Consider the following 18,593-nt stretch of genomic DNA (forward strand, 5'->3'; position numbering starts at 1 on the left):
TTCAACATCCTCAATCTCTTATTGATGCACATTCTGAGTGTGTTATGTAGTAAAAATATTTAGCAGATATCAGCTCTTAAACTCTTATGAGCTATTTTTGTTGTTCTCATTATATTTGTCCAAACAAATGGACAGTGTGGATAGTGTGATTATTCAGCGTTTTGGATTTGATCTAAAGCAGGGCTGTCAAACTCATGTTCTTTCAGGTTCCACATTCAGCTCAATTTGACCTCCAGTGGGCTGGACCAGTCAAATAATAGCAGAATAGCCTATAAATAATGACAACTGCAAATTTTTTATAAGCAAAAAATAACATTAAATTATGAAAACATTTACATTTTACAAACTATCCAAAAAAAAAAGATGTGAATTACCTGAAAAAAATGACATTTCTGAAGAAAAATAAAAAGAAATAATAGTAAGAAAAATCTGATGAATATTCTGCCTCAACTTATGATTTCTACATGTGCATTACAGATCAGATCTAAGGCACAAAACAGGCAGAAGATTGTCAAAATTGTGCTTATTTTTCTTTAGACATTTCAGGTTGTTCACATTTGTTCAGGTTATTGATATTTTATTATTAAAGGAGATCAGAATTTAATGTTCTTTGCAATAAATCAAAGAGGAAAAAAATGGTGTTGCCATTATTTATAGGCATGATGTCATACTATTTTTTTCACATGAAACCAAGAAGAAAATTTGGAGTCATTATTTTTAGGTTATGCTGTTATTTTTGAGTTTGATGCCCTTGACCGTTAATATCTTCTGCACTTTGCAAATTCATCCTGTGGGCCGGACTGGACCCTTTGGAGGGCTGGTTTTGGCTCCGGGCCGTATGTTTGACACCTGTGATCTAAGGCATGAGGATGGATTCAGTGCTTAGTTATGAATGTACGTTCTATGAGCCTTCGATTCACATAAATGACCTGAAATGAGCCTCGTGTGCTTCAGCCTCTTTTCTTTTCTTCTTTTCCTCTGGAGCTTTATGACACATGCCGTCCTGCTGGTTTTCTGCCTCCTCATACACAAACGACATGAACCCACTTTTATCCCTGAATTTTAAGATCTCCTCTCCACCTCGGCTCGATTTCAGAAACATTAAAGAAAGAAGGAGGGCATGCAGAAGAGGCAGAGTGGAAATTAGAGTGGGATAAACTACAAATCTCATTTCAAATTCTGAAAGATGTCTTGGTTGAGCTCAGTACTTTGATGGTACCTCATTTTAAGCATGGCAGCGTTCTTCAAAGCATGCGTCTAGATGTTTTCCATGTTTCATGGGCTTTTTGCTTTCTGTCTGATCTATGGACTTAAATCACATTATTGGAAAGATGCCACATGATTGATTTCTCTAATAAAATATTGATCTTAGGCCTAAATATGTGGTTGTGTATTCAAGATCAGTCAGACATGTTCAGACTGCACCGGTACTGACCCACTACAGGATCTGGATTGATAAGATGATTAGGAGAAATCTCTGGACGCATAACACAGATTAACATGCATCTTAACACTTGGCTACAGATAAATGAACTGAAGACACTGACTACAGAGAGCACTTTAGCTCCAAATGTCCCCTGCTGGGCATGTCTGTAATAACACCAGTCTACATGGTTTTTTTTAAGTTATCTGCTTCAGAAATTAACCCTCTAATGCCAAACGTATCATATTTGATACATGAGTTTGAAGCCCTCTACATGATACAGGGTGGGGAACCAAATTTACAATGAACATTTAGTTGTTTTTTCTCAGCAGGCACTACGTCAATTGTTTTGAAACCAAACATATATTGATGTCATAATCATACCTAACACTATTATCCATACCTTTTCACAAACTTTTGCCCATATGAGTAATCAGGAAAGCAAACGTCAAAGAGTGTGTGATTTGCTGAATGCACTCGTCACACCAAAGGAGATTTCAAAAATAGTTGGAGTGTCCATAAAGACTGTTTATAATGGAAAGAAGAGAATGACTATGAGCAAAACTATTACGAGAAAGTCTGGAAGATACTATTAAAGAAGAATGGGAGAAGTTGTCACCCCAATATTTGAGGAACACTTGCGCAAGTTTCAGAAAGCGTGTGAAGACAGTTATTGAGAAAGAAGGAGGACACATAGAATAAAAACATTTTCTATTATGTCAGTTTTCTTGTGGCAAATAAATTCTCATGACTTTCAATAAACTAATCGGTCATACACTGTCTTTCAATCCCTGCCTCAAAATATTGTAAATTTTGCTTCCCCACCCTGTAGGTGTGATTTTTTTGTCTTGTAAAACCTGATGTATACAATTAGATACATGCAATACACAGATAATCCACCAGGGGGAGGAGTTCATTCACCAGAGGCCTTTAGTGACACTACAAGACTGACATTAATGAGGAAGAACTGGGACCATTTAGAAAAAGAATTAACTATTTGACCTTATAACGCAAACCTTTGACAGGTTTGTATAATATATTCAAATGGGTATGTTATTATCAGTATAATTCAGCCTTTGTCTCAAACAGGATTACTATGGCAAAAACACATCACCAGTAGGGTAAAACAAACCCATTTCACAACAGTCGGAGCCTGCATCTTTTAATTAAACAGTCGGATTCCCCTGGTCCGCACCAGTTCTAAGTAAGCTGTTAGGTGCCTTTGACAGGTTTGTGTTTATGTTTTTGTTTGTTCAAAAATAATATTTGAGCATTGAGATCCCATGTATCAAATATGATACAAAATTGAAACTCATTCATGGAAATTGATATTTGAAAATATTTTTTTTGGTTGTTCAGAAGGACCAGTAAAGGCTCCAATTTCAAAGAACTGGAATTTTCTGTTGATGACTTAATGGTTCAGGCTTTACAGGGTTAAATGTGCTAAATGTTACGTATTTTAATAAGATTAATTGGAAAACAGATGACAAAAGTGCTGATTTGCTCATGTTTTCAAGGTATATGTAAATTTTGATTATTTATAGGTTATTATTTTATTGGTCCGGCCCACTTGAGATCACACTGGGCTGAATGTGGCCCCTGAACTAAAATGCGTTTGACACCCCTGTTCTCAAGTAAAAAAATAAATACAATTCATGACTAAAATGAATGAAAAAGATTCCAGTGCTCACAGAAAGATGTAAACCTCGATAAGACAGACTTTTTTACTGTGCAGAATTTAAAAATGTGTAACTTTTTAAGTGATTAAAGCTTTTGATGTGAACTTTTTCCATATTCAGTATAGATGTTAAATGGTTACAGCTGTTAATTTTCATTATGTGACGACTAGATTCAAATATGAACACATGCCAGCGTTAACATGGACATACATATACACACTTTGCATTCCCATCTATAATTGCATCTTTTCCTTTCTGTGACTGTGAGCGAATCTGCAGCCACTCCGTCTTATTCCATCTTTAATTCTGTCATTTTCTGTTTTTCTTGAACAGTTCAAACCATCCTCTCTCCATCTCTGTCATTACTCTCTCCCCTCAGCTCAGACCCTTGTCTCATTTCTGGTTTTTAATTCTTTATCTTGCCCTCAGCAGAGCGACAGGAAAAGTCATTAATGAAGAAAAAACAGATTAGTGTCCTGCGTGGCACCATGTTTCACAATGCTTCACTTTAGTAATAATCACAGAATTTAAAAATGCTGAAAAGTCAGTGTGTTTAGAATGTTCCTGTTAACTGGTGTCTGCTTCTGTCTTTATCTCTCCAGAAGCTGCACTGATATGCTATGTTGTTTGATCTTCATCATTGTCATCCTCTCATACGTCGCCCTGGGGATAGTGGGTGAGTCCACACACACGCACACACACACACACACACACACACACACCACTCTTGGATCAAACTCCTCTTGCACAATATGCTCTAGTGAATACATCTCCACAAGTACAGCCTTTGTTGTTTCTTGTTGTTCGCTCCCTTTGTTAAACACACACACACACACACACACACACACACAGTGATACTGCTATTGCATTAGGGAAACTATATTTTTGTTACTGTCGGTCAGCAGGATTACCAAAATCTAATGCGTTGATTATCATAAAGTCTGTGGAAGTGTGAGTATGGGCCAAGAATGAAGCTCTTAAAGTTTGTAGCGTGCTCATTAACCCTTTAAACCAGAGGTGTAGTCCAGGGTATACGGTGGTATACGGAGCAGACCCACGTATTTTTCTGTCAGTATTGTGTATACCCACTTCTAAACCCCCTGATGTGCACCATTCAGTCGTATATCTGAGTCAAATTTCCCATTTTTTCTCTTAGGATGGTGAAGCCATGACCCGCCCTACACTGCTTCTAATTGGCTAGAACTCACTGCCTTCACTGATTAGATTGGTTAACTTTAGGCATGAGGACTGATGAGCCAATCAGAGGCAGAGTAGGGCGGGTCATGCCGAGGAAAACATTGCTAACTAGCGCTGTCTACCTCTGGAACCTGATTGGACACCTCCTCAGGTGCCAGTTCCACCCCAGTTGATTGACAGGTCACTGCACGACTCATTGAAAGATGCGTGATCATTAGAAATGCGAACAATAAAGGCAGAATAAACGTATTTCAAGTGAGTGACACATATCGAGAGAACTAAGGGTGTATTCACACCTGAAAAGTCCTTTGGTCTGCTTATTTGATTCGGATCAAATGTGGACTTTATTTTTTTCATTTGGGTCAGATCGCATTCACATTGTACTTTTTGCTAGTGGACCAAAATGCGTGAACAGAAGCACGCATGTGACGAACTGCGCTAGCATTGGACAGAAAAGTTGGGGGTGAGGTGAATCAGAGACAGCCGGTGTTGATGAAAATAATCGCGGTACTCCTACATACAGTTATCATTTTCGGAATATAAATTGTATTTTTACAGACACAAATTTACGAAAATAATGTTAACACTCAAGGAAAGCTCAGTTGGAGCCAGTTTCATAATACAGGCATCTGACCAAATGTCAATGGCACATTCGGTTTCCTCATTGCTCCATGTATGTCCACGGCTCATGGCTGCTGCTGTTCGCTCTGACCACCCGTAAACCTCGGCTACTTCCAGTGGCTACGGTGGCTCGTCAAGCACAAAAAGGCGCAAGGTTCCTTGGTTCGGTTCAGTTCAAGGTCAGTTCTATTCACACCAGAGGTGAACCGGCCCACAGTCCATTTGGAAGCGGACTTGTTTGGTTTGAATCAGAGTTCGCATGTTTGTATTCACACCTAAAAAAAAGTCCGGACTTTCTGGGGAAACGAACTCTGGTCCGTTTGAAACGGACCAAATGTGGTAGGTGTGAATACACCCTTACTTTCATGGAATCCATAATTCTGAGGTCAGTTTGAAGGTGGTTTCAGAATGAGTTACTGTTTTAAACTACTGACCATATGACTGCACATTTAGAGGAGAGATTTTGTCGCCAGTAGTTCAGCTATGCCAGTAGGCTAACGTTATGAAAGGCTAACATTATGAAAGGCTAACGTTATGAAAGGCTAACGTTATGAAAGGGTAATGTTATCCTATGTTTGCCTCATGTTGAATCCATTTCCATTCCTGCAGCTGCTTGTGTTTCCAGTCAAACCTACAAACTGTTCCTGATCACGTCATGATCATTTTGTAATAGTGAACAAATACTACTTTTGTTTATTTGGGTAAACTAAATAGAGTCTTTTGTCACCATTTCTAAAACAGTGTTTTTCTGAAAATACTTTAGAAAAAAAAAAAGGCAAAAACAGAGTATACCCACTTCTCCAGGGACCTCTACACCACTGCTTTAACCCCTGTGACATTATTCCAGGTAAACGTGCGGCTGTGAATTGTCATCTGTTTCAGTGTCATAGAAGCGTCTGAGTTTGTGTTTGTGTTCCTTTTCTTCGGTGGTTTTGCTTTACTGTATGTTTTAGAGTCAAAACAGGTGGAAGAACCACCAGCCAGGTGCAACAAACCCCGCCCCTTGCACATATTTTGCCCATTATAAGTAAACAGGAATATTTGAAAAATTCATAAAAAATTTGAACTTTGACCTACTTTTCCCAAAAATACAATGAGATCTGTTCTGGGTCACTGGCAATCTATAAAGTCAATTTGGTATGAATTCGACCAATAGTTTTGCTACTACAGACATGTGGAATTTCGCCCTTTATAAGTAAATCTGAGAAAAAAAATTTGAAAAATTCATAAAAAATTGGAAGTTTGACCCACTTTTCCCAAATTGTAACCACATATATTCTCAGTCACTGGCAGTCTATAAACCACATTTGGTATGACTTCAATTTTTTTTTTGTTTTTTTTTGTTTTTTTTTGGGGGGGGGGGGGTAACAAATGAAACCAGAATGATTCCTTGAAAAGTATTTTTCGGAGGGAAGGTCTGTGTAAGTCTATGGGAGGCATCTAGTGGCTGTCAGTGGCATTACAACTACAGTTTAAGTCAGTGACGTTGGTCAAATGCCAAAAGATAAATGAAAAAGATAAAAGGAAACCATCAATGGAATTAGTTCAAAATGTCACCTAGCATACCGGATTTAATAAAGATACATGCTAGTCTTTAAATGTGACTAGATGATAGATGGTTTGGTTCTCACAGTTTATTCCGTTGTCGAACTGGTCAAACAGCAAAAAAAAAAAAAAAAACACATTAAAGCAGCAGAAACCAAAATCAGAGTGAAAAAAGCTATTCCATATAAGTGCCAAGACCTCTTGTTTTCTCTCAGATCATTTGAGTTGAAATATTCTTAAAGGCAATTATGGATTTTTTGTCTTATGATGCAAAAAAAATGATAAAGCACTGCAATAAGTAAGCTCCTCATTCACAACAAATTAATCAATCAAGACAAATGACAAATAAACCTTTTGATCATATTTGCTTTTCGCTTGTTTTCATCATAAATTCTGTTTTTACTTCGAACAGAGAAATAAACAAATACATAATGCATAAAAACAGAAAATGGGTATTTTAATATCCCCTGTAAAATGCGAGTAGATGATTATTGTGTTGCAGCATATTCAGCTGTCTTTTATCTTTCTTCAGATGCTTCGATAACACGATTCCCACCGTTCGTTCATCTAGAACTGAGGCCGTTCCCATCTTTCCCTTTAGCTCTGTCCCTCTTTGCTTTGTGATTGGTGTTGAGCCGTTTGCTGTGGGGAGCAGTGCTTTCTGTGCCACAGTCACATTGATTGGGTGAGTGGAAAATGGTTCAAGTAGAAGGAGAAAAAAGAGGAGGGGGGGGGGGGGTGTAGAGAAAGAATATCAAAGAGGAAGAAAGAAAGTAAGACAGAAAGGAAGTAGTGGAGAGACAGTTCACCGCTGGGAGGCTTATCTGTGGGTTTTCTTTTCCCTGAGATGAAGAGAGGTGTTCAATGGGCCAGCAGTGGAAAAGACAAAGACAGAGCTGTGGAAATCTCTTGCATTGCTTAAGCGATTTGATATGTTCACCATCTCCTGCAGAAACAGCAGGAAGCAGAGGAAGATGCTGACTTAAAGCTTTTCATGCAAGAACAAAAGTGACGTTCTGGAGTTTACAGCTCCGGCAGTGGAGTCCAATTTTCCACCTAAAGCATCGTCTTTGACTCGTGAGCTGCCAAAGATGAAATAATGCAGACATTTGAGGAGATACAACATACATTACCAAGGGTGTCATTTTGAAAAGCATGAATTACTCTGATTCTTTATTAACCCTTTAACCCCTGACATGTCTGTGGTTCTGAATGTATGATTTGTTTTACATATTCATACAAATTCGACTATTTGCTTAATAGGAAAAATTTCCAAACATGCTGATAGAATAGACCGTGTTCTTTCCATAGACATCTGAGCATGCTCAGTACACCCCTCACCATCTGTGGAATGGGGGGGTGAAACACAGAGCAGCGAGTGAGACCGACTCACTATAAAAATAGACAGTTTGGGCTCCCCCCCCCACAGTTTTCCTTGTGGTTTTTACCCCTCGGCCAACATCTGGCCAACATTGTAATCATTTTGTCGTCTGTCCGTCTGTATGTCCAGTCAACGACATAATCACATTATCTTAAGAATGCATTGAAATATCTGCACCAAATTTATCCTGTGGATGTCTCTTGAAAATAGGTGACCTTGACCTACTTTTTCAAGGTCAAATGGCCTTATGCAGTTATAATATCTGAGTACTTTCAAATATAAATATATATGTAATAAGTTTTACACAAAGACAATCTAATCTAAATTATAGGGCAGTGACTTTCAACAGAAACTTACACTATATTTACTATATTTATACACTATATGGGGGTATTAAAAGTGTGCAGAACATTATGTTTTGTTTTTACTGTTATTTGTAGTGTTGTGGTGATTTTCCTTTATTTGATGGGTTTGTCTGAATCTTTCAGTTCGTACGAAATCTGGAGTTCGTAGGCAGTCATGGAGGGAGCATGTCTAAGATGTCCAGATTTTGTACGAACTGGAAGAGTCGTACAAACCCATCGTTCGTAAGAATCTTTGAGACCTTGGAATTAGCGCTGTTCCCTTAAAAATGGCAACATCTGGTCTCAGAAAAAAATGGGCATTTTTTGGTCCGTTTTCCATTTCTGTCAGGTAGTAACTTTCTTCTTTGTTTTTAGAAAGAAAACAAAAATCTATCTTTTTTTTTTAAATTTGGTTTATCTGTTTTGACACTGAAAAAGAGAAACACCTTGAAATTCAACTTTAATTCCTCTATTTTAAAGCGAAAATCAATTAACCACTGGTTTTTCTTTTGTTTCTGAACAGAAAATCCAATTACCAAAAGATAAACTGACCATTAATGCTCCCTTTAGAGAATAACTGTTGCTGTACTGTAGACATCTGAACTTTTCTGATAAAAATCAACATAAACACAGTTAAATGACAAGAAAAATAAAGAAAATAAAATCCTCTAATCAACAAAAATAAGGTTTGTGCAAGTTTAAATGTTAACACAAAGGGAACAGATGGGAGAAAACATGTGTTTTCAGTCTAATCTGGCTCATGCGTGTTAGTATATGGAGCCGTTTTGCTGATCATCAACACGCTGGCATCCAGATCCCAGTTTATCACCATTAACTCCTGCAGCCTAAAGCTTCGGCTGTAGCAGCAGGTGAGTGTGAAATAATCTGTGCCAGGCAGCTTTTTACTAGTGTGATATCAAACTGGACACACACTGGTTGCTTTTATGCTGATTTTATTGGTTTTCCTTTCTTGGATTTGCAGTAAAGGCATGTTCCTATGTTCCCTCCACAGAAAATCTGCATAATGATGATGATCTGGGTGTGTTTTTTGGGGGGGGTTTTGCCTCATATTCTAGTATGAGCTCATTCTTAAAGAGCAGTACGGGGTGCACATGTTTAATGGAGCTGTGAATACGCAGTGAGGAGTGTGTTGTGCCCGTGTCTTACTGGTGACATCATCCTCCAAAGTGGATTTTCATCCACTAATCCCACTTTGCACTCAGTCATCATACGCATTCATGGCTGCACACATACACATACACACACACACATACACACACACAAAAATCACTCCACTCCATCCCCACTACTGTACAACCCATGGATGACATCATTCTGGATGACATCACCTTTACACATGCACACGCCTCCACGTCTGCACCCCCCCCATGCTTCCATCTCCTTTGTCTTATGTGTCCTCACTAACACAAATATAATCTACTCACTGCCGTCTATTTGTTTGCACTAATTACTTACCATTAAAACATATTTAAAAAATAAATAAACAATCAGGAAACACAGGTTGAACGATGTGGGTGAAATGCACAGAAAAAACATTTGTCCACAGCAGGTGTGTGTGGATGCTTTGTGAGGCGAAGATGCTGCATCCTCTATTTACTGGTGAGACGTGAAACCATTAAAATGAGCAAAATGAGGAACATATTTACCTTTTTTACCACCACGTCTACATCATATTCTTTCATAGAAGTTACAAAAGTGAAAGCCAGACAGGAATGATTTCAATTAGACTGATCTAAAAAAAAAAAAAAAAAAAAGGCAAAGCTGATGGTTTATGTATCAAATGTTAAACCAGAATCAATGATTACAAAGTAATTTTACATTGTCATTGTTTATGGTGTTTTGTTTTTTTTCTGCAGAGGACCTTTGTTCTGGTTTTGTTGCACCAAATGTTAAAAATCTATCCATTCTATCTGTAACAGAGTCTGTATTAATGAGCACAGGGTTAGTGTCTGCATTAGAATGAAGGGTTCTGTTTTTATTTAGGAAAATTTATGGAAAAAATGTAATGTAACATAATATAACATTTTTATTCACCAAATGTTCAGGGTTACGTTATATTATATCAAATTATATTGTATTATATTATATTATGTACAATGTAATCATATGCCTTTAATATAATAATATGCACCAAATCATTATTAAAATCAACTGCTGAAATGAGCTGCTTTAAATTACAACATTATTCGTCCTTGTCATCTCATCACTTCTCCTAAATGGCAGAAAAAATTTACAAATGGATGAATATTTACACAAATCAGTTGAGTTATAATTTATTCATGCTGCCTGCAATTAAATCGAAGCAGAAACATGTTTTCTTTTTTCCACAGTGTCTTACTTTTCCTGATTTAGAGGAACAATTCTTAAGCATTCTGTTTTTAAATTGATTTCAAACCCATTTAAAACAGTGATTAACATAAATTTTAAGATTAACAACTCTCATTTGTTGTTAATTTTGGATTTCTTGAAAACACACAGTAGATCAACTTCTGTTTTTCTGTAATAGATGTACACTGTTGCTCATAAAGTTAGAATAATTTTGTTTTCAGACACGTTCCTCTTTTTTTTTTTTTTTAACAACTTTATCGTTTTATACGCATGTTTTACAATGGACTGAAATGCATGAATTACACAGGTAATTATCCCCCCATCCCACCCCATCCCACCCCCTCCCTCCACCTTCCTCTTTTTTTTTTATTCCTCTTTATACACATTAGTAATCACCTTTAACCAGATACAATGATTGCATACTGAGCACTTTAATTGTCAGGAATAAATCACATTGTTACACATATTTCAAGAGAAAGAGTCAAAATATTTTATTTTAACTTTATGAGCAACAGTATACTGCAAAAGGTATTTATTCTAGAAATAAAAAAAAGATATGCTATCATCTGTGAAGTTTCAACAAACCAGCAAAGCAACAAATTGCGGTAAAAAAAACCATATGCATCTAAAAAAAAAAAAAAAAAAAAAAAAAAAAAAAGTCATTTCTGTGAAGAGTAGTGAATCCAAATGCTCCATTACCTCCAAGTTGTAACTGAACATGGTTAGTGATACTCAATTACTATTCCCAATTCCTGTTGAATTTGTTGTGTGATTGCAGCATTGGTCATTTCCTGAAAAAGAGCAGCAGACACTGATTATCAGGCGAACAGAAGAGGAGCGTTCTCCTGGAACATTCAGCCTGATTCAGTCCCAGTTTTTTTAGGTCCACCTGCCAAACACATTCGACCTGCTCCTTTTCAAACGACCTGTTCAGCTGCAACTGTGGAGCTTCACCCTGCACAGGTTCATCTAAAACACTGAGGAACGATTACTACGTTCACACTGCAGGGCTTAATGAACAACTCTGACTTTTGGCTGAAATCCAATTTTTTTTTTGTTTTTTTTGTTTTTTAAATGGTTGTTCACATTATTACTCAAACCAGACCCTTGGGGATTGATGGGTTTTAGATATGGTAGTTTTTATGCTGTTGTGTATATACTAAAAAAGGTTGCATTGATCAAACTGGATCAAATGGATTAAACCAGTGTTTTTCAACCTTGGGGTCTGGACCCCATGTGGGGTCGCCTGGAATTCAAATGGGGTCACCTGAAATTTCTAGTAACTGACAACATTTTTTAAAAAAAAACTTACTAATAAAAATATGTTGAGTTGACAGAGATAATCCCAATCCATAAAGGACATGACAAACTGAGTGTGAAACTGCAGCACTGTGGTTCTGTTTCTGTGTCAAATGTTCATTGTGGTCAGTTTCAGATGCTGCAGCTCTTTCATAATTCATAGTTTCAGTTCTTGTTTGTTCAGTATTAATTGTCCTCCTTGTAAATCACGTCTCAATCAAGGAAAATCACATTCTCCCTTTGTGCAGTAATCTACACCTGGATTTACTGCCTCTGTCCACAATAATAGACATTATATAGACTAAATGTCCTTTACAATTAACGTTTATTTGCAACATAGTATCACAAACTATTACATGATCAAAAACAAATTAATTTTAACAAAAAAAAAAAAAAAAAAGTCTGTTTTGAATGTCTGGGGTCGCCAGAAATTTGTTATTTTAAAATGAGGTCACAAACCAAAACAGGTTGGGAACCACTGGAACCCATTTACCAGAATGAAATTTAGCCACTGGATGGAAACAAACATGTTTCATAGCGTTAGAGCAAAAATTTCAGGAGCAAAGTATTATACTGAACTTTACCACTAGGTGATGCACTTCGCTGTTCATCAGATTATAACAATACCAGCACATTGACCTGTGGATTCATGAGTCCTAGATGTGCTAGTTTTTCTGCTGTTGTGTATTCATGCATGCTGTACTGCATTTGTCCAGCAGTCACTGCCAAAGCATTGTAGGTATGACAACATGATTGTAGAATCAAATAGAATCTGTATTTTTTCAGTAGAAGTTCACACACGTAAACATACACATGCACCACACACTGAAATCTGTCTTCTGCCTTTAACCCAGGGCTCTCAAACTCCTGTTCTTTCAAGTTCCACATTCAGACCGATTTGATCTGCAGTGGACTGAACCACTAAAATAATAACAGAAAAACCTATAAATAATTACAACTCCAAATTTTTGCCTTTGTTTTAGTGCAAACCCCCCCCCACGAAATTATGAAAATACTTACTTTTATAAACTATCCAAAAAAAACAAAGATGTGAATAACCTGAAAAAACTGAAATTTCTTAAGAAAAATCAGTGCAATTTTAACAATATTATGCCTCAACTTATCATTTCTCCATGTGCATTATGGCTTAGATCTACAGAGACACTAAACACTTAATAACAGGCAAAAAAATTGTTAAAATTTTGCTTAATTTTCTTTAGATATTCCAGGTTGTTCATATTTGTTCAGGTTATTCACATTTTATTGTTACAGGATAGTTTGTAAATGTAAATATTTCCATAATGTAAAGTTATTTTTTTTGCACTAAAACAAAGGCAAATATTTGAAGTTGTCATTATTTATAGGCATAATATAATATTTTCTTCACATCAAACCAAGAAGAAAATATGAAGTCATTATTTATTGTAGGTTATTATGCTATTATTTTACTTCATCCTCATATTGGTCTGTATGTGGAACCTGAACTAAAATGAGTTTGACAGCCTTGAATGTGGAATTTTTGCACTTTGTAAATTCATCCCAGGGGTCGGATTGGAACCTTGGCGGGGGGGGGGGGGGGGGGGGGGTGCATTTGGACCCTGGGACGCATGTTTGACAGCCCTGCTTTAACCCATCACTAGATCATGCATCACACACTGCATGTTAGCAGCAGTGGGCTCGCCATATCAGACACCCGGGGACCAAATGGGGGGGTTAATTGCCTTGCTCAGTGGCACATTAACCAACAACTCTCCACCTGTCAACGGAATCAAACTGGCAACCCTTCAGTCACAAGCCGACTCTCCAGCCATTTAGGCTACAGCTGCCCCCAAAGCTATGTTGTACTCCAAAATTACTAATATCTCCCAAAATATTAGTCCTATCAACTTGCCGTTTTCGCTAGTCTGTTCCTTGACCACAAATACATAAATATGCCAAACTGCAGCAGCCCGCTCTGTACGGATTTAGTGTGAATCCCCGGACACACACACATGCACACAGAGGCCACTTGGTTTTTATAATATAGTCATGGAAAAAATTATTAGACCATCAAAAGTCATCAAAAATAACAGTTATGTAATCAGGTACTTACTCCCGTGTGTATCATGTGAAGAAGAAATACTGTCAACACGTTACTGAGCTGAATTAAGGTAAAAGACGTACAGTGAGTCTGTAATTATGGTAAAATAGAGCCTACAATCATGAGAGGGTTTAATTTGCAATAATAATCAGTCATCTGTACATCACATTTTACAGAATTCTTCTTTTTCCTTGTTTGTCGGCACATTACAGCAGATTTTTCACCATTGGATCAGTTTTATGCTTTGTTGGTAATAGCATTTCCCAAAAAAATATAACAACTGCATCAACTATTTGCTTCTTGGATAGTTTCTTTAAACCCAAAATTAAAAGAAACACAACAATGAGGGTCCAAATAATCACTAATTTGATATTGGTAAAACATACGAGGACAGATGTATTTAGTTTCTGGAAAAATAAAATTTCTCTTTAGACTATTTTTTATTTAATATCTATGGGAAAAATACACAAATATCCGCTATATGAAATATTGAGGTAAAAGTGAAACTAAAAACTGACTAAATCATGAGTATTTGAGATTGATTTCATCACGCTGCAGTGCTGTGGTGCTGAGGGAAGAGACAGGGTTGAAAACAAGCACAAATTCTCATGATTTATTCACACACTTGTGCACACTGACACATTTTCCTCCCGTGACTGTTGTATCATTGGGGAGAGTTGTAGATCTGACTGTACAGATACAGTCCCTAACCCTCTGAAAGCACAACAGTAACCAGCTCCATTTTCAGATCAAACCCTTTAAGAGCTCTGTCAGACATCAGTCTTCTTTAAATGACCAACACTGGCTCAAATGTTTACTACAGACACACTTAGATTATTTATTTTATCTATTTATTTAACCTCATTTAATCAGGAAATCCCTTGACAAAATCTCTCACACAACGATCCACACTAAAGACAAGAAGAAGAAAGTATAAGATTATGACTCGCACATTCACCATCTACTGCCAGATTTATTAACTAGTGCAACAACTTGTGGATTAATCCGCCACTGAAAGTAGACCCCAGTAAATACTCACAGTTCACTGTAGTGAAAGGATTCAAGACATGAAATAAGTCTTATTTCTCTCCATCCATCCATCCATCCATCCATCCATCCGTTATCATTACAATCACCACCACTAGAAACCACATACTGTGGTTGTTTGACTCTCCATACAATAGGTTTTATTCTTTTATATCATCACTTCCTGGTCTGTAACATGCCTATATTGTATACAACATGGTTTAGGTATGTTTTTTTTAATCTCATGGTTTTTGGACATGTTTTATTGCAATAAGCATCAAAAATAGAAAAAAAAAAGTTGGTCAAATACATATAAACTCACTTTAAAACTTTAATTCAATCACATTTTACTTTCGGTTGTTCCTGTTTTAGCAGATTCTTGTGTTTTTGTGTTTTACTGACTGTAATTATTATTTCATCATGTTTGTGATGAATTGCCTTTTATGTGTTTTTAATGTCTAATTCATTGTTGTTGTAAATAAGTCCTGATCTCTGTATGTATAATGAATTCAAGTTAAAGTCAAATGAAAAATGAAGGTTAAGCACTTTATTCAGTATCTGCACTAAAACCCAAACACATCAGCTTTAATAATTAACTCCTGGGGGCTGCCTGTTGGTGTGATTCACTGTAAAATCATCTGTCTTTCTCTTTCTTTGTCTGTCTTTCAGCCTGGTTACATGGAGATCCCAGGAAAGTGCTTCATCCTACGGACAGTTATGGACAGTTCTGTGGTCAGAAGGGAACCCCCAATGAGTAAGTCTGGACACAGTCCTTCCTGGTTAAAGGTTAGATTAAAATAAATGGGAAAAAAAGACTAAAAATGTACTCAACAAAGCAAGACCAAGCCAGAGCTTAAGTCCTATATCTTGCAGTTTTAACACATTGGACTCTCAACCCTTTAACGCTGAACGAATCATATTTATTACCTCCGCCAGGAGGTATTGTGATCACTTTGCTTTGTTTGTTTGTTTGTTTTCATCTTTAGTGTAAAACTCTTCCCCCCATCTTTCCCAAATCTTCCCCACAGATAGGCCTAGGCCCTGGGACCAACCCATTACATTTTGGTCCCAGTAGGCCAAAGTTCAAGGTCACAGCAAGGTCACAACATCTACAATTTTCCATCTGTCATCATTAAGACATTTTCCAAAATTCATCCAAAATTCCAAACGACTCCGATTCTCCTCCAATTGGATCCACCCGTAGCTTAGAACAATCTCTTGTATCTGGAACTAAATTGTCCACATCCACTGTGGAATGTAGACTCTGCGGACATTTCCATTGAACATTGAAAATCCCATTTACCACACATTTAAAATTAGAACTCAACTAATATTGATGTGAATTGAATCTAATTGGACAGACACATGACTGGTACCAAGATTCAACTGTTTCTGCTGTATGGGACAACCTGGAAACTGTTGAATTTAAACAGAAAGAGTCGATCCACACATGCACACCGTTCAGGGTGAAGGAGGAGGTTTGAGTTCTGAACACTAGTTGATACATGAGTTTTGAAGCCCTCTACATGCAGTGTGATATTTTTTCTCTTGTAAAACCTGATGTATACAATTAGATACTTGCAATATGCAGATAATCCACCAGGGGGAGGAGTTCATTCACCAGAGGCCTTTAGTGACACTACAAGACTGACATTAATGAGGAAGAACTGGGAGCATTTGGAAAAGGAATTAACAACTTATTAGACATGTTTTTGTTCATTCAACAAAGATAATATTTGAGCATTGAGACCTGTGTTACGCCCCGGCCTAGGGGTTTACCAGGGCGAACATAATGTGCTGTACTTTGACCCCTCCCAGCTCCCAAGCACACATGTCAGTCAAAACTAAAAATTTACAATATTTATTATTAGTATTTTTCTCAACAACTAAGGAAGGGTTAGGGGAGGGAGCGGCTAAAACAACAAACAAATTATTTTCTGTGAAGTTTAAACTAAATTGCCTACTCTAAAATAAATGCAAGAAATAAAATACAGAAAACTTACCTAACTACCTAACCAAAAACAGGAGAAAACGGGAAAACAAAAGAGCCGACCTCCCCTACCAGAAAAAGGATCAATTTACAAAAAAACAATTCACAACTAGGTACAATCGAAGCGTCACACGAGCACACAAAGACTGACGGTCACACACACAAACACAGGTTTGAGAGCTGGCAGGAGGCAAGAGAGAGCATGGATGGAAGCTCCAGGGCCATTTTTAAAGGGGCCAGGCAATCACGATCCACCAATCAAACAAACAGACAAAAGGACGCAGCACACCTACAGGACGGGGGAGAACACACACACTAAACAGAAAACACATCTACATAGAACACATAAATAGACAAATTATGACCCAGGGTCATAACACCTGATGTATCAAATATGATACAAAACTGAAACTCATACATGGAAATTGATATTTGGAAAAAAAAAAAAAAAATTCTGGTTGTTCAGAAGGACCAATAAAGGCTCCAGTTTCAAAGAATCTGAATTTTCTGTCAATGATTTAATGGTTCAGGCTTTACAGGGTTAAATGTGCTAAATGTGACATATTCTAATAAGATCAATTAGAAAACAAATGACAAAAGTGCTGATTTGCTCATGTTTTCAAGGTATATGATAAAGTGTTATTACACACATATTGATTTATGTGCATTTACACAATAAGCTACAACATAATATTGGTGAAATTGCACTTATTTTTTTAATATATATTTGAGGGTGTCCATGGTTGTTCAGGTTATTCATATTTTCATAGAGTAATTTAACTTTCACACCAAAACAAAGACACTTGAGATCACATTAGGCTGAATAGTCAGGCTTTACAGGGTTAATTTTCCTGAACTATTCTACCTCTACCTTGTATAATCTACTCACACAGTGTGAAACAGTCATGGCTGATAGTGACGACAAAGTCACAGAATCCATTTGGTCCTTGATGTGTGTTTTTGGGATGTGCACCTCCATCCCTGAGGCCAGTGTAATAAGCATCTCAATGCATCATCAATGAGCCAATACATTAAAGGTAGATTTAAAGCAGCCACCGACACCATACCATACAGTCCTAATGCGATGCACCGCCATTCAATATTTGATCCAACACGGTGCAATTCAGTGCAGTACAGAAGAAGTGATGCAGAATATAACAAGATAATATAAGTTGATTTACCTTTTATTCTTTCAAAAGAAGAGGGAAAATGATACATTTGCTACAAAAAGCCTTCATTTTTACTCCACATATTGCTGTTTTTTTAGTACTGTGGCTCAGTTTTGCATTTATGCTGTTTGTTTTTATATCGAAAAAACATATGGTATGAACTTTTTCCACAACAGAAGATAAAGTAAAACCACACCTTAACCTTTCAACCCCTGAGGCAGTATTTTAGATAAACTTGCATCTGTTTCAGGTTCATAAAAGCTGCTGTGAGTATGTGCTTGTGTTCCTTTTCTTCAGTGGTTTTGTTTTACTGTGTGTTTTAGGGTCAAAACAGGTGGAAGAACAGGAAAAGACAAAGAGAGGAACTGAAATTTGACAGGTTTTTACTCAATAAGACACTCAGAATGCATATCAGTAAGAAATTTAGGATGTTGAACATGAACTGAACAAGGATTTGAATTTGGGCCCAGTAGTTTTAGTTTTGGGGCCC

General features: G+C 37.0%; 1 protein-coding gene across 1 annotated transcript in view; it reads left to right on the forward strand.

Moving 5' to 3' along the window:
- LOC115436797 (choline transporter-like protein 5-A) overlaps positions 1-18,593 on the forward strand; it is an 81,086-nt gene that overhangs the window by 23,990 nt on the left and 38,503 nt on the right. The window contains exons 3-4 of the mRNA XM_030159736.1: positions 3,705-3,778; positions 15,614-15,698. Coding sequence (XP_030015596.1) covers positions 3,705-3,778; positions 15,614-15,698 — 159 coding nt within the window. The remainder of the gene's footprint in view (positions 1-3,704; positions 3,779-15,613; positions 15,699-18,593) is intronic.

Source organism: Sphaeramia orbicularis, chromosome 17 (assembly GCF_902148855.1).
Source record: "Sphaeramia orbicularis chromosome 17, fSphaOr1.1, whole genome shotgun sequence".
Classification (NCBI taxonomy): domain Eukaryota; kingdom Metazoa; phylum Chordata; class Actinopteri; order Kurtiformes; family Apogonidae; genus Sphaeramia; species Sphaeramia orbicularis.